Source organism: Aquarana catesbeiana, linkage group LG13 (genome assembly GCF_042186555.1).
Source record: "Aquarana catesbeiana isolate 2022-GZ linkage group LG13, ASM4218655v1, whole genome shotgun sequence".
Taxonomy (NCBI): domain Eukaryota; kingdom Metazoa; phylum Chordata; class Amphibia; order Anura; family Ranidae; genus Aquarana; species Aquarana catesbeiana.
In genome coordinates this window covers 208,811,557-208,832,867 of record NC_133336.1, presented here as the reverse complement: position 1 = coordinate 208,832,867, position 21,311 = coordinate 208,811,557, and the positions used below count along the sequence as shown (strand labels likewise).

The following is a 21,311-nucleotide window of genomic DNA, read 5'->3' as shown; positions in this document are numbered from 1 at the left end:
GTGTCCTCTGCACAGTGTGCACCTAAAGCTACCTGAAGAAAATTAGTGGTGTTCTTCTGATCCTATTAATACCACAGGCAGACAGCTACAGTATTTACAATTAGTGTATTGTGTCCTCTGCACAGTGTGCACCTAAAGCTACCTGAAGACAATTGCTGTTGTTATAATCCTGATCTTTTTTATTTTTTTAAAGCGGTGTTCCGGCTGAATGTATACTTTTTAAATAAAAATACTCCTATAATACACAAGCTTAACGTATTCTAGTAAAGTTAGTCTGTAAACTAAGATCTGTTTTGTTAGTTTATAGCATTAGTTTGTTATTTTATAAACTTCCAGCAGGCCGTGGCCATCTTAAGTGTGGGCATCTGAAGCCAGACTGTATTTCTTCCTGGATCTCATCCTTGCAGATCTCGCACATGCTCAGTGCAGCACAAGCAGTGTGATAGGTTTCAGGTCAGGTTTCCATAGCTACGGCAGTGTCAGAGGAAGTTGCTGCCCCTTAGCTATGCAAACCTCTCCTTCCCACCTCCCTCCAGGAAATAAATTACAATTGCATTATTTCTTGCATTGCCTACCTGCAAATGGCGTAGACCAAGTAAAAATTAATTTCTATGACATCACATCACCCCGAGAAAATTGCATCACAACAACCCCCGCAAATAGCATCACAACACCCCCCGCAAATCGCATCACAACACCCCCCGCAAATCGTATCACAACCCCCCCGCAAATTGCATCACATTGCCCCCAGCAAATCGCATCATACAGCTCCCCAAATCGTATCACAACACCCCCCAAAAATTGCATCATAAAACCCCCACAAATCACATCACATAGCCCCCCACAAATCATATCACAACACCCCCACAAATGGCATCACATTGCTCCCTGCAAATCACATCACAACACCTCCCACAAATCGCATCACATAGCCCCCTGCAAATTGCTTCACAATATCCCCCACAAATGGCATTACATCACTCCCTGCAATTCGCATCACAACACCCCCCACAAATCGCATCACATTGCCCCCAGCAAAGTGTATCATAACACCCATCACATGCCCCCATCAAAACTGCCCCATCATATTGCCACCATCAAAACTGCCACATCAAAATTTCCCCATCAGAATTGCCCCATCAAAACTGCCCCCATCGAAACTGCCCATCATATTGCCACCATCAGAATTGCCCCATCAAAACTGCCCCATCAAAACTGCCCCAATCAAAACTGCCCCTATTAAAATTTCCCCCATCAAAACTGCCCCCATCAAAACTTCCCCCATCATATTGCCACCATCAGAATTGCCCCATCAAAACTGCCCCATCATGTTGACCCCATCAAAATTGACCCCATCAGAATTGCCCCATCAAAACTGCCCCCATCAAAACTGCCCCATCATATTGCCACCATCAAAACTGCCCCATCAAAATTGCTCCCATCAGAATTGCCCCATCAAAACTTCCCCCATCAAAACTGCCCCATCATATTGACACCATCAGAATTGCCCCATCAAAACTGCCCCATCATATTGCCCCCATCAAAACTACCCCATCAAAACTGCCCCATCAAAACTGCCCCATCATATTGCCCCCATCAAAACTACCCCATCAAAACTGCCCCATCAAAATTGCCCCATCAAAACCGCCCCCATCAAGACTGCCCCATCATATTGCCTCATCAAAACTGCCCCATCATATTCCTCTATTATAAATCAGTACATGGTGTGTCTGTCCCCTCCCCCAGGCTCTGTATGTAATCATAGCTGAGATGCTCCAGCCACCTCCCCCACCGCCCATTACTGTGTATAAGAAGCTTTGGTAACCGTGGCAACAAAAGTGATGCTACGGCCCAGCGATGCCTATTGTCTCCTGGGATTGATGACAAATATCTCCCAGGAGGCATTGCAGAGAGGGGAGGAAATGCTGGGCCGCAGCCGAGGACAGGAAGTGCCGACTACTATACAGTATATAACAGTGAGTTTAAGGGAAAAATATGCCAATTCTTTATCAGCACACACAGTGTATTTGGAAGGAAATTACTTTAAAATATGGGTGGAGCTCCACTTTAAGATCCCGTTGTCACCGGCCCACTAGGGCACGAAAAGCGCAGCTAAAGCACCGCAAAAATGACCAGCGATTTAGGGCTGTTTTATCGGCTCTGCAGTGTGAAAGGGGTCTTACTACACAAGTCACTGTATGGTGATTGGAGATGGAAGTAGTGGTGAATGGCTTGTAGGAAATCCGCTTTTTCACATTTATGAACTTTCTCTTGATATTTGTAATTTTATAAGATAACTTTGTTGCACTTCATGTTTATGTATTTTTGCACATTATATGTTATATAGATTGAAGTATCTGTGAATAGATTGGAGGAGATCTGCCCTTCCTCACATGTATGAAAGTATTTTTGTAGTGAATGGAATTGTTATATCTGATCCCTATTGGTGGAATTATCACATCTAGTATAATATGGAAGACTGCAGCACTAGTATATAACATTCACACAATATAAATGTGACAATATAACAATAAAAGTGAGACTCCTCATCACAAAACTCCCTATAAGTGTATATATAATAATGGTATGGAGACTATTTCACTGATAACTAATGAAGAGAATTTATAATCAGCAGATATAAAATTAGTGCAGCAATATTAGTACAACATTTTCAAAAAAGTTCCAAATAAAGAACGGTAATAATAAAATCTTCTCCACACCATAAGATCAAATCCTCCACCATGATGTTCAAAGGAAATCCCAAAGTACAATGGTGTCACTTTTAGTCAATGAAGTTTCCACAACATGAGTGAGACTTCTGTGACCATCAAAGTGAATCTCCACAACTGAATCCAAGACTTAGCAGAAGGTTGGAGGTGAAAGCCTAGAGGTCAGTGTGAGTGTGTATGGTCCAATCCCCATACAGGAATAATGAATGGATCACACCACCTCATCCACTTCTCATGTCACATTTAGTAATTGGGATCCACAAAAAGAGAAATCCTCCAATAGTGTAGATGATCGATCGTCTTTTATAAAGTGATCTCATATTAATGATTCCAATAAAGAGAAATGAGTTCCATTCATGTAGAGAATAGTTACATTCATTCCTGGGGGAGAAATTCATTTTCTTCTGGTAACATTCTTCTCTTCTTCTACAGATTGTATAATAATCACCTGACAGACAGTTCCTGCCCCCACCTGGCATCTGGAATAAGAAATAACCAGACACTGAGGACACTGGGCCTGTCTGGGAACAATCTGGAGGGTCCTCAATTCAGGGATCTGATGGAAGCTCTGACAACAAGCCGGATAGAGAAATTACAGTGAGTATAACAGGACTGACTGAGACAATAATATTCTGGGACAGTTTTATATCTAAACCACATAAATAATATAGAAATATGAAAATGTCATCACTTTCCATCTTTAGACTCCATAAGGCTCCATGCACACTGGGCTTAAAAAATGTCAGTTCCCTTGGCAGAAAAAAACTTTCATATAGAGATTTTATTGTACAAAGTTTAGACGAGTTTAGGAGAGTTTTGCATTTTTTCTGCCAGAAAGCTCCAATCAGAAACACGAACCAGAAGTTTTTTTTTCCTGCCTCTAAACATTGAGCTCAAAGTATTTCTTGGAACATGGAGCTGCTTCTACAGGCAGAATACAAAACTCCTATAGTAGCAGCAATGTATCAAGCCAGTGTGCATGGAGCCTAAATATCCAATACTGGACTATTACACTAGATTACCAAAAGTATTGGGACACCTGCCTTTACACACACATGAACTTTAACCACTTGACCACTGGGCACTTAAACCCCCTTAATAACCAGACCAATTTTCAGCTTTTGGTGCTCTCACATTTTGAATGACAATTACTCAGTCATGCAACACTGTATCTATATGAATTTTTTGTCCTTTTTTTCACACAAATAGAGCTTTCTTTTGGTGGTATTTAATCACCACTGGGTTCTTTATTTTTTGCGCTATAAAAGAAAAAAGACCGAAAAATCTGTAAAAAAATTAATTTTTCTTCGTTTCTGTTATAAAATTTTGAAAATTAGTAATTTTTCTTCATATATTTTGGCCAAAATTTATACCGCTACATATCTTTGGTAAAAATAACCCAAATTAGTGTATATTATTTGGTCTTTGTGAAAGTTATAGCGTCCACAAGCTATGGTACCAATATCTGAAAATTGATCACACCTGAAGTACTGACGGCCTATCTCATTTCTTGAGACCCTAACATGCCAGAAAAGTACAAATACCCCCCAAATGACCCCTTCTTGGAAAGAAGACATTCCAAGGTATTTAGAAAGATGCATGATGAGTTTTTTGAAGTTGTCATTTTTTCCCACAATTCTTTGCAAAATCAAGTTTTTTTTTTTCGTTTTTTTTTTTTTACAAAATTGTCATATTAGCAGGTTATTTCTCACACACAGCATATGCATACCACAAATTACACCCCAAAACACATTCTGCTATTACTCCCGAGTATGGCGATACCACATGTGTGAGACTTTTACACAGCGTGGCCACATACAGAGGCCCAACATGCAGGGGAGCACCTTCAGGCGTTCTGGAGCACCCAGGCCAATTCTGACATTTCTCTCCTACATGTAAAAATCATCATTTATTTGCTAGAAAATTACATAGAACCCCAAAACATATATATGTTTTTTTAGCAAAGACCCTAGAGAATACAATAGCGGTCATTGCAACTTTTTATCTCGCACGATATTTGCGCAGCAATTTTTCGAACGCGTTTTTTTTGGAAAAAAAACAGTTTTTTGCTTTAAAAAAAAACAAAACAGTAAGGATAGCCCAATGTTTTTGCATAATATGAAAGATGAAGTTACGCCAAGTTAATAGATACCTAACATGTCACCTTTCAAAATTGCACACGCTTGTAGAATGGTGCCAAACTTCGCCACTTAAAAATCCCCATAGGCGACGCTTTAAAATTTTTTACTGGTAACAAATTTTGAGTTACAGAGGAGGTCTAGGGCCAAAATTATTGCTCTCGCTCTACCGATCGCAGCGATACCTCACATGTGTGGTTTGAACACCGTTTTCATATGTGGGCGGGACTTACATATGCGTTCGCTTCTGCATGCGAGCACAAGGACAGGGGCGCTTTAAAAAATTTTTTTTTTTTTTTATTGTTCATTTTACTTTAATTATTTTAGTTTGACACTTTTTTCCAAAAAAAAATTTTTTTGATCACTTTTATTCCTATTACAAGGAATGTAAACATCCCTTGTAATAGGAATATGGCATGACAGGTCCTCTTTACAGTGAGATATGGGGTCAATAAGACCCCACATCTCACCTCTAGGCTGTTCCTGAAATTAAAAAAAAAAAAAAAAAAAAGATCCTGGCTTCGATCGTAGCGGTGAGTCGGTAGAAGCACCGGAGGGCGGCGGGAGGGGGGGCGTCCCCTCTCACCTCCCGTAAGAACGATCAAGCAGTGTAACAGCCGCTATGATCATTCTCATGGTATAGGGAATCGCCGGCTGAAAAATATGATATCTGAATGATGCCTGTAGCTGCACCCATCATTCAGATATCCCTGCACAAAGTCAAGGACGTCGTATGACGGAAGGCGGGAAGTAGTTAAAACGCTTTTTTTTTTTTTTAACACAAAGTTGTCCATTTATACAATATTTCTAACACATAGCATGTATATACCAAAAATGACCCCCCAAAATAGATTCTCCTACTCCTCCTGAGTACGGCGATACCACATGTGTGAGACTTCCACAGCCTGGCCACATACAGAGGCTAGGTATGGCTGAGCATGGCTGGGTATTGCAGAGTATCGCCAAGTATGACTGGGTATGGCAGAGTATGGCTGGGTATCACCGAGTATTTCAGAGTATGGCTGGGTATTGCGGGGTATTGCAGAGTATGGCTGGGTATGGCAGAGTATTGCGGGTTATGGCAGAGTATTGCAGATTTTTGCGGGGTATTGCAGAGCATGGCTGGGTATGGCAGAGTATGTCTGGGTATCACTGAGTATTGCAGAGTATGGCTGGGTATCACTGAGTATTGCAGAGTATGGCTGGGTATTGCTGGATATTTCAGGGTATGGCAGAGTATTGCGGGGTATTCCAGGGTATGGCAGAGTATTGTGGGGTATTCCAGGGTATGGCAGAGTATTGCGGGGTATTCCAGGGTATGGAAAAGTATTGCGGGGTATTCCAGGGTATGGCAGAGTATTGCGGGGTATTCCAGGGTATGGCAGAGTATTGCGGGGTATTCCAGGATATGGCAGAGTATTGTGGGGTATTCCAGGGTATGGAAGAGTATTGCGGGGTATTCCAGGGTATGGCAGAGTATTGCGGGGTATTCCAGGGTATGGCAGAGTATTGCGGGGTATTCCAGGGTATGGCAGAGTATTGCGGGGTATTCCAGGGTATGGCAGAGTATTGCGGGGTATTCCAGGGTATGGCAGAGTATTGCGGGGTATTCCAGGGTATGGCAGAGTATTGCGGGGTATTCCAGGGTATGGCAGAGTATTGCAGGGGTATTCCAGGGTATGGCAGAGTATTGCAGGGGTATTCCAGGGTATGGCAGAGTATTGCAGGGGTATTGCGGGGTATGGTAGAGTATTGTGGGGCATTGCAGAGGGAATTGCAGAGCATGCAGAGTAGTAGGGATGGCTGAGCATGGATGGATGGATGGCTGGATGTCTCTGTGCAGCGCTGTGGGCACTACAGATGCAGCCCACAACGCTGCAGCCATCCATCCATCCGCCTCTCCGGTCACTGTGTACCAATCGGTACACAGGAGGGGAGGAGAGGGGGAGGAGAGGAACCGGCGTCATCAGATGACGCCGGTTTGTTGACATGTGATCGCTCCGTCATTTGACAGAGCGATCACATGGTAAACGGCCGCGATCAGCGGCCATTTACCGGGATCTGTGATGCGCCGGGTCCTCCGGACCTGGCGGTCACGGATGCTCTCGAGTGCGCGCCCTAGGGGGCGCGCGAGAGCAGAATTCTGGGAGGACGTCCCTGGACGCCCTCCCAGAGTTAAACAACCGCCCTGTAGCCGTCATTTGGCTATGGGCCGGTTGTTAAGTGGTTAATGGCATCCCAGTCTTAGTCTGTAGAGTTCAATATGGAGTTGGCCCACCCTTTTCAGCTACAAAAGCTTAATTTCTTCTGGGAATGCTGTCCACAAGGTTTAGGAATGTGTCTATGGGAATGTTTCACCATTCTTCCAGAAGCACATTTGTGAGGTCAGGCACTAATGTTGGATGAGAAGGTCTGGCTCGCAGACTCTGCTCTAATTCATCCCAAAGGTGTCCTATCGGGTTGAGGTCAGGACTGTGTGCAGGCCAGTCAAGTTCCTCCACCCCAAACTCGCTCATCCATGTTTTTATGGACCTTGCTTTGTGCACTGGTACACAGTCATTTTGGAACAGGAAGGAGCCATCCCCAAACTGTTCCCACAAAGTTGAGAGAATTAAATTGTCCAAAATGTCTTGGTATGCTGATGCCTTAAGAGTTCCCTTCACTGGAATTAAGAGGCCAAATCCAACCCCTGAAAAACACCCCCACACCATAATCCCCCCTCCCCCCACACCATAATGCCCCCTCCCCGCACTCCATAATACCCCCCCACACCATAATCACCCCTCCACCAAATGATTTGCCAGTGCACAAAGCAAGGTCCATAAAGACATAGATGAGTGAGTTTGGGGTGGAGGAACTTGACTGGCCTGCACAGAGACCTGACCTCAACCCGATAGAACATCTTTGGTACTATTTAGAGTGGAGACTGCAAGCCAGGCCTTCTAATCCAACATGATCGTTAGTATGGTGCTTTTGACAGCCAATTCCGATTTTTCGTCCGACAAAAGCTGGATGTGCAGGCTATAAAATTTTTATCGTACATGAACTCAGCATCTGATTTTTGTTTAATCCAAAATAAATTGTGAGAGCAAGACTATGCATGCTAAGAAACGAAAGAATACATACAAAACTATTCAACACATCACGTCACTTCTGAAGTTGTATTCTGTCAGAAGGGAATTTTCATATGGAGAGTAACCTCTTCACTTTCGATATGAGACTAGCATGCCACAAAAAATGGACGAACGGTCATCCAAAAATCTGATCGTGTGTACGAGGATTAAGACTGAGATGCCATTAAAGTTCATGTGCTTGTAAAGGCAGGAGTCACAATACTTTTGGTAATATAGTGTATGTCTAAACTACATAAACCTAATAATAATGGAGATATATTTCATCTCCTGGTTGTCTTTATATATCACCAATATCAGACAGTTCTCTAAAGCTGGATATAAAAATATAAAACATTTAATATCTGCACTAAAAAACATGAACAACTTTGTGAAAATCTAATGAATGAAAACCAGCCGCCAGCAGGAAGTCTGATATAGAAGTACAAATAGTATAATATAATTCTATGTATAGAGCCCTACACTTAGTGATAAAATGTGTGATGAGACAAATGAGAAATCTGCAATCTACAATGTGTCCGAATACCAACACTTCTAATGTAGATGTGATAACTCCACCAATACTGATCAATAATACAAATTCACAGCTACTTCAATCTTTATAACATATAATGTGCAAAAATACAATATCACCCGAGGTGTCCAGACAATGGCCGCAATCAGATTACATAGAAAAGAAAAATCCTCCATGTCACTGCCTGGACTCCATCATACACGGCTGCAGTCCGGAGCGGTGTGTGCTCTGAGTTCTGTGTATACTCGTGTATATGATGGAAGTGTACAATCTGTGATTCTATATATATTTAAGGAATATGCACTATGGAGGCTTTTTCTTTTCTATGTAATGTGATTGCAGCCATTGTCTGGATATCTCGGGTGATATTGGAGATACTACCTGGAGGTCTGACATTCCGTGGCACAGTCTGTTCTCATCGGAAGCCGGCTTGAGCGGAGTGGCGCTGCTGGAAGGATATAAACAAGCGTGTCTGGGCCTTGTGGGGACAAACCTTTTGGTAAGTGACATGTTTGCTCACCGGTGTGGGGGAGGTTGATTGAAGTTGCTGCAAAGAGGTGGAAGTTGATCAGCATTGATTTAATCCATCTGGATGAATCTCTGGTATTTCTGTTAGACCCCTTTCATACTGAGGCAGTTTTCAGACATTTTAGCACTAGAAATAGCACCTGAAAACTGCCTCCCATTTATTTGTATGAGTTCTTTCACACTCGGGCGGTGTGCTTGTGGGACATTAGAAAAAGTCCTGCAGGCAGCATCTTTGGCGCGGGTTATGAGCATTATAAATAGCGCTCCCAAAACGCCCCTACCCATTGAAATGAATGGGCAGCACTTCCAAGCACTTTGAACGCGCCGCAAAACTGGTCTTTTTTCTTTTTTTAAAGCTGTGTTCCAGCCGAATGTATACTTTTTAAATAAAAATAGCCCTATAATACACAAGCTTAATGTATTCTAGTAAAGTTAGTCTGTAAACTAAGGTCCGTTTTGTTAGATTATAGCATTAGTTTGTTATTTTATAAACTTCCAGCAGGCCGTGGCCATCTTAAGTGTGGGCATCTGAAGCCAGACTGTATTTCTTCCTGGATCTCATCCTTGTAGATCTCGCACATGCTCAGTGCAGCACAAGCAGCGTGATAGGTTTCAGGTCAGGTTTCCATAGCTACGGCAGTGTCAGAGGAAGTTACTGCCCCTTAGCTATGCAAACCTCTCCTCCCCTCCTCCCTCCAGGAATAAGTAAATAAATTACAATTGCATTATTTCTTGCATTGCCTACCTGCAAATGGCGTAGAGCAAGTAAAGATGAATTTCTATGACATCAAATCGTCCTGAGAAAATTGCATCACAACAACCCCTGCAAATCGCATCACAACACCCCCACAAATCGCATCACAACACGCCCTGCAAATCACATCATACAGCTCCCCACAAATCACATCACAACACCCCCAGCAAATTGCATCACAACACCCTCACAAATCGCATCACATAGCCCCCCGCAAATCGCATCACAACACCCCCACAAATGGCTTCACATCGCTCCCTGCAAATTGTATCACAACACCCCCCGAAAAAATCGTTTCACATTGCCCCCAGCAAATCACATCATACAGCTCCCCTAAATCGCATCACAACACCCCCTGAAAATTGCATCACAACACCCCCACAAATCGCATCACATAGCCCCCCACAAATCGTATCACAACACCCCCACAAATCGCATCACATAGCCCCCCACAAATCGTATCACAACACCCCCACAAATGGCATCACATCGCTCCCTACAAATCACATCACAACACCCCCCGCAAATCACATCACATAGCCCCCTGCAAATTGCTTCACAACATCCCCTGCAAATGGCATTACATCACTCCCCGCAATTCGCATCACAACACCCCCCACAAATCGCATCACATTGCCCCCAGCAAAGCATATCATAACATCCATCACATGCCCCCATCAAAACTGCCCCATCATATTGCCACCATCAAAACTGCCCCATCAAAATTGCCCCCAACAGAATTGCCCCATCAAAACTGCCCATCATATTGCCACCATCAGAATTGCCCCATCAAAACTGCCCCATCAAAACTGCCCCCATCAAAACTGCCCCCATCAAAATTTTCCCCATCAAAACTGCCCCCATCAAAACAGCCCCATCATATTGCCACCATCAAAACTGCCCCATCAAAATTGCCCTATCAGAATTGCCACCATCAGAATTGCCCCATCACATTGCCACCTTCAGAATTGCCCCATCAAAACTGCCCCATCATATTGCCCTATCAAAACTGCCCTATCAAAATTGACCCCATCAGAATGTCCCCATCAAAACTGCCCCATCATATTGCCACCATCAAAACTGCCCCATCAAAATTGCCCCCATCAGAATTGAACCATCAAAACTTCCCCCATCAAAACTGCCCCATCATATTGACACCATCAGAATTGCCCCATAAAAACTGCCCCATCATATTGCCCCCTTCAAAACTACCCCATCAAAATTGCCCCATCAAAACTGCCTCCATCAAAACTGCTCCATCATATTGCCACCATCAAAACTGCCCAATTATATTGCCCCATCAAAACTGCCCCCATCAGAATTGCCCACATCAAAACTGCCCCATCAGAATTGCCCCACCAAAACTACCCCATCATATTGCCATCATCAAGACTGCCCCATCAAAATTGCCCCCATCAGAATTGCCCCATAAAAACTGCCCCATGATATTGCCACTATCAAAACTGCCCCATCAAAATTGCCCCATCAGAATTGCCCCATCAAAACTGCCCCATCATATTGCCACCATCAGAATTGCCCCATCAAAACTGCCCCATCAAAACTGCCCCATCATATTGCCCCCATCAAAACTGTCCCCATCAAAACTGCCCCATCATATTGCCCTCATCAAAATTGCCCCCATCAAAATTGCCCCCATCAGAATTGCCCCATCAAAACTGCCCCATCAGAATTATCCCACCAAAACTACCCCATCATATTGCCATCATCAAGACTGCCCCATCAAAATAGCCCCCATCAGAATTGCCCCATAAAAACTGCCCCATCAAAACTGCCCCCATCAAAATTGCCCCATCAAAACTGCCCATGATATTGCCACCATCAAAACTGCCCCATCAAAATTGCCCCCATCAGAATTGCCCCATCAAAACTGCCCCATCATATTGCCACCATCAGAATTGCCCCATCAAAACTGCCCCATCATATTGCCCCATCAAAACTACCCCCATCAGAAATACCCCATCAAAACTGTCCCCATCAAAACTGCCCCATCATATTGCCACTATCAAAACTGCCCCATCAAAATTGCCCCATCAGAATTGCCCCATCAAAACTTCCCCCATCATATTGCCACCATCAGAATTGCCCCATCAAAACTGTCCCCATCAAAACTGCCCCATCATATTGCCACTATCAAAACTGCCCCATCAAAATTGCCCTCATCAGAATTGCCCCATCAAAACTTCCCCATCATATTAACCCCATGAGAATTGCCCCCATCAAAACTACCCCATCAAAACTGCTCCATCATATTGCCACCATCAAAACTGCCCCATTATATTACCCCTATCAAAACTGCCCCATCAGAATTGCCCACATCAAAACTGCCCCATCAGAATCGCCCCACCAAAACTACCCCATCATATTGCCATCATCAAGACTGCCCCATCAAAACTGCCCCATCATATTGCCACCATCAAAACTGCCCCATCAAAATTGCTTCCATCAGAACAGCCCCATCAAAACTGCCCCATCATATTGCCACCCTCAAAACTGCTCCATCATATTGCCCTCATTAAAACTGCCCCATCAGAATTGCCCCCTTAAAACTGCCCCATCATATTCCTCTATTATAAATCAGTACATGGTGTGTCTGTCCCCTCCCCTGGGCTCTGTATGTAATCATAGTTGAGATGCTCCAGCCACCTCCCCACCGCCCATCACTGTGTATGAGAAGCTTTGGTAACCATGGCAACAAAAGCGATGCTACGGCCCAGCGATGCCTATTGTCTCCTGGGATTGATGACAAATATCTCCCAGGAGGCATTGCAGAGAGGGGAGGAAATGCTGGGCCGCGGCCGAGGACAGGAAGTGCCGACTACTATACAGTATATAACAGTGAGTTTAAGGAAAAAATATGCCAATTCTTTATCAGCACACACAGCCGATTTGGAGGGAAATTACTTTAAAATATGGGTGGAGCTCCACTTTAAGGTCCTGTTGTCATCGGCCCACTAGGGCATGAAAAGCGCAGCTAAAGCACCGCAAAAATGACCAGCGATTTAGGGCTGTTTTATCGGCTCTGCAGTGTGAAAGGGGTCTTACTACACAAGTCACTGTACAGTAGGTGACCGCGATATTGTGTCAATCTCGCCGCACTTCTCGGCGAGATTTGACACCTATGAGCCCCTTCGCAGGAGCCAGCGCCGAGATGGCTCACTCATCGGGAAAGGAAAACTTTGTTTTCCTTCCGCGATGAGTGACAGGCAGCGCTGACAGCTGTCTAGTATGAATCCTGAGGCGGGAACACTGCGCCAAATTTTAAATGAAAAAACCGGCGTGGGTTCCCCCCTCGGAGGCATACCAGGCCCTTAGGTCTGGCATGGATTGTAAGGGGAACCCCCTATGCCGAAAAATCAGCGTGGGGTCCCCCCCAAATCCATACCAGACCCTTATCCGAGCACGCAGCCCGGCCGGCCAGGAAAGGGGGTGGGGACGAGCGAGCGCCCCCCCCCTCCTGAGCCATACCAGGCCGCATGCCCTCAACATGGGGGGGTGGGTGCCTTGGGGGAGGGGGGCGCCCTGCGGCCCCCCCACCCCAAAGCACCTTGTCCCCATGTTGATGAGGACAAGGGCCTCTTCCCGACAACCCTGGCCGTTGGTTGTCGGGGTCTGCGGGCGGGGGGCTTATCGGAATCCGGGAGCCCCCTTAATAAGGGGGCCCCCAGATCCCGGCCCCCCACCCTGTGTGAATGAGTTTGGGGTACATGGTACCCCTACCCATTCACCTAGGGAGAAGTGTCAATATAAAAAAAAACACACTACACAGGTTTTAAGAGTAATTTATTAGTCAGCTCCGGGGTCTTCTTCCGACTTCGGGGGGTCTCCTTCCGACTTCTCCCGGTGTTCGGCCTCTTCTCCCGGTGTTCGGCCTCTTCTCCCGGGCCCCGCCGCTATCTTCTTCCAGCTCTATTGCCAGCGAGGGGCCCGGTCTGCTGCCGCTGTCTCGTCGCCGCTGTCTCGTCGCCGCTATCTCGCCGCCGCTGTCTCGCTGCCGCTGTCTCGCCGCCGCTGTCTCTTCACCGCTGTCTCGCCGCTTCTTCTCTTCTTCCCCGATGTTGACACGACGCTCTCTCCGGCTCGAATGCTGTGTGCGAGCTGCGGAGCCATTTATATAGGCGGTAACCCCGCCCCCTTACGACGTCATGGTCCCAGCATGCGCAGGGACTCTGGCGTCATAAGGGGGCGTGGCCCCAGAGTCCCTGCGCATGCTGGGACCATGACGTCGTAAGGGGGCGGGGTTACCTCCTATATAAATGGCTCAAACAGCATTCGAGCCGGAGAGAGCGTCGTGTCAACATCGGGGAAGAAGAGAAGAAGCGGAGAGACAGCGGCGGCGAGACAGCGGCGGCGAGACAGCGGCAGCAGACCGGGCCCCTCGCTGGCAATAGAGCTGGAAGAAGATAGCGGCGGGGCCCGGGAGAAGAGGCCGAACACCGGGAGAAGAGGCCGAACACCGGGAGAAGAGGCCGAACACCGGGAGAAGTCGGAAGGAGACCCCCCGAAGTCGGAAGAAGACCCCGGAGCTGACTAATAAATTACTCTTAAAACCTGTGTAGTGTGTTTTTTTTTTATATTGACACTTCTCCCTAGGTGAATGGGTAGGGGTACCATGTACCCCAAACTCATTCAAACAGGGTGGGGGGCCGGGATCTGGGGGCCCCCTTATTAAGGGGGGCTCCCGGATTCCGATAAGCCCCCCGCCCGCAGACCCCGACAACCAACGGCCAGGGTTGTCGGGAAGAGGCCATTGTCCTCATCAACATGGGGACAAGGTGCTTTGGGGTGGGGGGGCCGCAGGGCGCCCCCCTCCCCCAAGGCACCCACCCCCCCATGTTGAGGGCATGCGGCCTGGTACGCCTCAGGAGGGGGGGGCGCTCGCTCGTCCCCACCCCCTTTCCTGGCCGGCCGGGCTGCGTGCTCGGATAAGGGTCTGGTATGGATTTGGGGGGACCCCCACGCCGATTTTTCTGCATAGGGGGTTCCCCTTACAATCCATGCCAGACCTAAGGGCCTGGTATGCCTCCGAGGGGGGAACCCACGCCGGTTTTTTCATTTAAAATTTGGCGCGGTGTTCCCGCCTCAGGATTCATACTAGACAGCTGTCAGCGCTGCCTGTCACTCATCGCGGAAGGAAAACAAAGTTTTCCTTTCCCGATGAGCGAGCCAGCGCGACATTCACAGTACCCTGTCACCGAGAACCAGCGCGATGGTATCGCGCTGGAAACACAATCTCGCGGTCAGGTACTGTATGGTGATTGGAGATGGAAGTAGTGGTGAATGGGTTGTAGGAAATCCACTTTTTCACATTTATGAACTTTCTCTTGATATTTGTAATTTTATGAGATAACTTTGTTGCTCTTCATGTTTATGTATTTTTGTACATTATATGTTATATAGATTGAAGTAGCTGTGAATAGATTGGAGGAGATCTGCCCTTCCTCACATGTATGAAAGTATTTTTGTAGTGAATGGAATTGTTATATCTGATCCCTATTGGTGGAATTATCACATCTAGTATAATATGAAGACTGCAGCACTAGTATATAACATTCACACAATATAAATGTGACAATATAACAAAAAAAGTGAGACTCCTCATCACAAAACTCCCTATAAGTGTATATATAACAATGGTATGGAGACTATTTCACTGATAACTAATGAAGAGAATTTATAATCAGCAGATATAAAATTAGTGCAGCAATATTAGTACAACATTTTCAAAAAAGTTCCAAATAAAGAACGGTAATAATAAAATCTTCTCCACACCATAAGATCAAATCCTCCACCATGATGTTCAAAGGAAATCCCAAAGTACAATGGTGTCACTTTTAGTCAATGAAGTTTCCACAACATGAGTGAGACTTCTGTGACCATCAAAATGAATCCCCACAACTGAATCCAAGACTTAGCAGAAGGTTGGAGGTGAAAGCCTAGAGGTCAGTGTGAGTGTGTATGGTCCAATCCCCATACAGGAATAATGAATGGATCACACCACCTCATCCACTTCTCATGTCACATTTAGTAATTGGGATCCACAAAAAGAGAAATCCTCCAATAGTGTAGATGATCGATCGTGTTTTATAAAGTGATCTCATATTAATGATTCCAATAAAGAGAAATGAGTTCCATTCATGTAGAGAATAGTTACATTCATTCCTGGGGAGAAATTCATTTTCTTCTGGTAATATTCTTCTCTTCTTCTACAGATTGGATGATAATCACCTGACAGACAGTTCCTGCCCCCACCTGGCATCTGGAATAAGAAACAACCAGACACTGAGGACACTGAACCTGTCTGGGAACAATCTGGAGGGTCCTCATTTCAGGTATCTGATGGAAGCTCTGACAACAAGCCGGATAGAGGAATTACAGTGAGTATAACAGGACTGACTGAGACAATAATATTCTGGGACAGTTTTATATCTAAACCACATAAATAATATAGAAATATGAAAATGTCATCACTTTCCATCTTTAGACTCCATAAGGCTCCATGCACACTGGGCTTAAAAAATGTCAGTTCCCTTGGCAGAAAAAAACTTTCATATAGAGATTTTATTGTACAAAGTTTAGACGAGTTTAGGAGAGTTTTGCATTTTTTCTGCCAGAAAGCTCCAATCAGAAACACGAACCAGAGAACCAGAAGGTTTTTTTTTCCTGCCTCTAAACATTGAGCTCAAAGTATGTATTGGAACATGGAGCTGCTTCTACAGGCAGAATACAAAACTCCTATAGTAGCAGCAATGTATCAAGCCAGTGTGCATGGAGCCTAAATATCCAATACTGGACTATTACACTAGATTACCAAAAGTATTGGGACACCTGCCTTTACACACACATGAACTTTAATGGCATCCCAGTCTTAGTCTGTAGGGTTCAATATGGAGTTGGCCCACCCTTTTCAGCTATAACAGCTTAATTTCTTCTGGGAATGCTGTCCACAAGGTTTAGGAGTGTGTCTATGGGAATGTTTGACCATTCTTCCAGAAGCACATTTGTGAGGTCAGGCACTAATGTTGGATGAGAAGGCCTGGCTCGCAGACTCTGCTCTAATTCATCCCAAAGGTGTCCTATCGGGTTGAGGTCAGGACTCTGTGCAGGCCAGTCAAGTTCCTCCACCCCAAACTCGCTCATCCATGTTTTTATGGACCTTGCTTTGTGCACTGGTACACAGTCATTTTGGAACAGGAAGGAGCCATCCCAAAACTGTTCCCACAAAGTTGAGAGAATGAAATTGTCCAAAATGTCTTGGTATGCTGATGCCTTAAGAGTTCCCTTCACTGGAATTAAGAGGCCAAATCCAACCCCTGAAAAACACCCCCCACACCATAATCCCCCCTCCCCCCACACCATAATCCCCCCTCCCCCCACTCCATAATACCCCCCCACACCATAATCGCCCCTCCACCAAATGATTTGCCAGTGCACAAAGCAAGATCCATAAAGACATAGATGAGTGAGTTTGGGGAGGAGGAACTTGACTGGCCTGCACAGAGACCTGACCTCAACCCGATAGAACATCTTTGGTATTATTTAGAGTGGAGACTGCAAGCCAGGCCTTCTAATCCAACATGATCGTTAGTATGGTGCTTTTGACAGCCAATTCCGATTTTTCGTCCGACAAAAGCTAGATGTGCAGGCTATAAAATTTTTATCGTACGTGAACTCAGCATCTGATTTTTGTTTAATCCAAAATAAATTGTGAGAGCAAGACTATGCATGCTAAGAAACGAAAGAATACATACAAAACTATTCAACACATTACGTCACTTCTGAAGTTGTATTCTGTCAGAAGGGAATTTTCATATGGAGAGTAACCTCTTCACTTTCGATATGAGACTAGCATGCCACAAAAAAATGGACGAACGGTCATCCAAAAATCTGATCGTGTGTACGAGGATTAAGACTGAGATGCCATTAAAGTTCATGTGCTTGTAAAGGCAGGCGTCACAATACTTTTGGTAATATAGTGTATGTCTAAACTACATAAACCTAATAATAATGGAGATATATTTCATCTCCTGGTTGTCTTTATATATCACCAATATCAGACAGTTCTCTCAAGCTGGATATAAAAATATAAAACATTTAATATCTGCACTAAAAAACATGAACAACTTTGTGCAAATCGAATGAATGAAAACCAGCCGCCAGCAGGAAGTCTGATATAGAAGTACAAATAGTATAATATAATTCTATGTATAGAGCCCTACACTTAGTGATAAAATGTGTGATGAGACAAATGAGAAATCTGCAATCTACAATGTGTCCGAATACCAACACTTCTAATGTAGATGTGATAACTCCACCAATAGTGATCAATAATACAAATTCACAGCTACTTCAGTCTTTATAACATATAATGTGCAAAAATACAATATCACCCGAGGTATCCAGACAATGGCCGCAATCACATTACATAGAAAAGAAAAAGCCTCCATGTCACTGCCTGGACTCCATCATACACGGCTGCAGTCCGGAGCGGTGTGTGCTCTGAGTTCTGTGTATACTCGTGTATATGATGGAAGTGTACAATCTGTGATTCTATATATATTTAAGGATTATGCACTATGGAGGCTTTTTCTTTTCTATGTAATGTGATTGCGGCCATTGTCTGGATACCTCGGGTGATATTGGAGATACTACCTGGAGGTCTGACATTCCGTGGCACAGTCTGTTCTCATCGGAAGCCGGCTTGAGCGGAGTGGCGCTGCTGGAAGGATATAAACAAGCGTGTCTGGGCCTTGTGGGGACAAACCTTTTGGTAAGTGACCTGTTTGCTCACCGGTGTGGGGGAGGTTGATTGAAGTTGCTGCAAAGAGGTGGAAGTTGATCAGCATTGATTTAATCCATCTGGATGAATCTCTGGTATTTCTGTTAGACCCCCTTCACACTGAGGCAGTTTTCAGACATTTCAGCGCTAGAAATAGCACCTGAAAACTGCCTCCCATTTATTTGTATGAGTGCTTTCACACTGGGGCGGTGCGCTTGTGGGACATTAGAAAAAGTCCTGCAAGCAGTATCTTTGGGGCGGGTTTTGAGCATTATAAATAGCGCTCCCAAAACGCCCCTACCCATTGAAATGAATGGGCAGCACTTCCAAGCACTTTGAACGCGTTGGAAAACTGGTCTTTTTTCTTTTTTTAAAGCTGTGTTCCGGCCGAATGTATACTTTTTAAATAAAAATAGCCCTATAATACACAAGCTTAATGTATTCTAGTAAAGTTAGTCTGTAAACTAAGGTCCGTTTTGTTAGATTATAGCATTAGTTTGTTATTTTATAAACTTCCAGCAGGCCGTGGCCATCTTAAGTGTGGGCATCTGAAGCCAGACTGTATTTCTTCCTGGATCTCATCCTTGTAGATCTCGCACATGCTCAGTGCAGCACAAGCAGCGTGATAGGTTTCAGGTCAGGTTTCCATAGCTACGGCAGTGTCAGAGGAAGTTACTGCCCCTTAGCTATGCAAACCTCTCCTCCCCTCCTCCCTCCAGGAATAAGTAAATAAATTACAATTGCATTATTTCTTGCATTGCCTACCTGCAAATGGCGTAGAGCAAGTAAAGATGAATTTCTATGACATCACATCGTCCTGAGAAAATTGCATCACAACAACCCCCGCAAATTGCATCACAACACCCCCACAAATCGCATCACATAGCCCCCGCAAATCGCATCACAACACCCCCGCAAATCGCATCACATAGCCCCCGCAAATCGCATCACAACACCCCCTGCAAATCGCATCATACAGCTCCCCACAAATCGCATCACAACACCCCCCGCAAATTGCATCACAACACCCTCACAAATCGCATCACAACACCCCCTGCAAATCGCATCATACAGCTCCCCACAAATCACATCACAACACCCCCGCAAATCGCATCACATAGCCCCCGCAAATCACATCACAACACCCCCTGCAAATCGCATCATACAGCTCCCCGCAAATCGCATCACAACACCCCCTGCAAATCGCATCACAACACCCCCGCAAATCGCATCACATAGCCCCCGCAAATCGCATCACTACACCCCCTGCAAACCGCATCATACAGCTCCCCATAAATCACATCACAATACCCCCCGCAAATTGCATCACAACACCCTCACAAATCGCATCACAACACCCCCTGCAAATCGCATCATACAGCTCCCCATAAATTACATCACAACACCCCCCCGCAAATTGCATCACAACACCCTCACAAATTGCATCACATAGCCCCCCGCAAATCGCATCACAACACCCCCCACAAATGGCTTCACATCACTCCCTGCAAATTGTATCACAACACCCCCCGAAAAAATCGCATCACATTGCCCCCTGCAAATCACATCATACAGCTCCCCTAAATAGCATCATAACACCCCCCGAAAATTGATTCACAACACCCCCACAAATCGCATCACATAGCCCCCCACAAATCGTATCACAACACCCCCACAAATGGCATCACATCGCTCCCTGCAAATCACATCACAACACCCCCCGCAAATCGCATCACATGGCCCCCTGCAAATTGCTTCACAACATCCCCCGCAAATGGCATTACATCACTCCCCGCAATTCGCCTCACAACACCCACCACAAATCGCATCACATTGCCCCCAGCAAAGCGTATCATAACACCCATCACATGCCCCCATCAAAACTGCCCCATCATATTGCCACCATCAAAACTGCCCCATCAAAATTGCCCCCATCAGAATTGCCCCATCAAAACTGCCACCATCAAAACTGCCCATCATATTGCCAACATCAGAATTGCCCCATCAAAACTGCCCCATCAAAACTGCCCCCATCAAAACTGCCCCCCATCAAAATTTTCCCCATCAAAACTGCCCCTATCAAAACTGCCCCATCATATTGCCACCATCAAAACTGCCCCATCAAAATTGCCCCATCAGAATTGCCCCATCAAAACTCCCTCCATCATATTGCCACCATCAGAATTACCCCATCATATTGCCCCATCAAAACTGCCCCATCAAAATTGACCCCATCAGAATGTCCCCATCAAAACTGCCCCATCATATTGCCACCATCAAAACTGCCCCATCAAAATTGCCCCCATCAGAATTGCCCCATCAAAACTTCCCCCATCAAAACTGCCCCATCATATTGACACCATCAGAATTGCCCCAAAAAAACTGCCCCATCATATTGCCCCCATCAAAACTACCCATCAAAATTGCCCCATCAAAACTGCCTCCATCAAAACTGCTCCATCATATTGCCATCATCAAAACTGCCCCATTATATTGCCCCATCAAAACTGCCCCCATCAGAATTGCCCACATCAAAACTGCCCCATCAGAATTGCCCCACCAAAACTACCCCATCATATTGCCATCATCAAGACTGCCCCATCAAAATTGCCCCCATCAGAATTACCCCATCAAAACTGCCCCATGATATTGCCACCATCAAAACTGCCCCATCAAAATTGCCCCCATCAGAATTGCCCCATCAAAACTGCCCCATCATA

General features: G+C 45.2%; 1 protein-coding gene across 1 annotated transcript in view; it reads left to right on the top strand.

The window, feature by feature from the left end:
* LOC141117799 (NACHT, LRR and PYD domains-containing protein 3-like) overlaps positions 1-21,311 on the top strand; it is a 318,488-nt gene that overhangs the window by 225,066 nt on the left and 72,111 nt on the right. The window contains exons 9-10 of the mRNA XM_073610830.1: positions 3,162-3,326; positions 16,025-16,189. Of these exons, the coding sequence (XP_073466931.1) occupies positions 3,162-3,326; positions 16,025-16,189 (330 nt within the window). The remainder of the gene's footprint in view (positions 1-3,161; positions 3,327-16,024; positions 16,190-21,311) is intronic.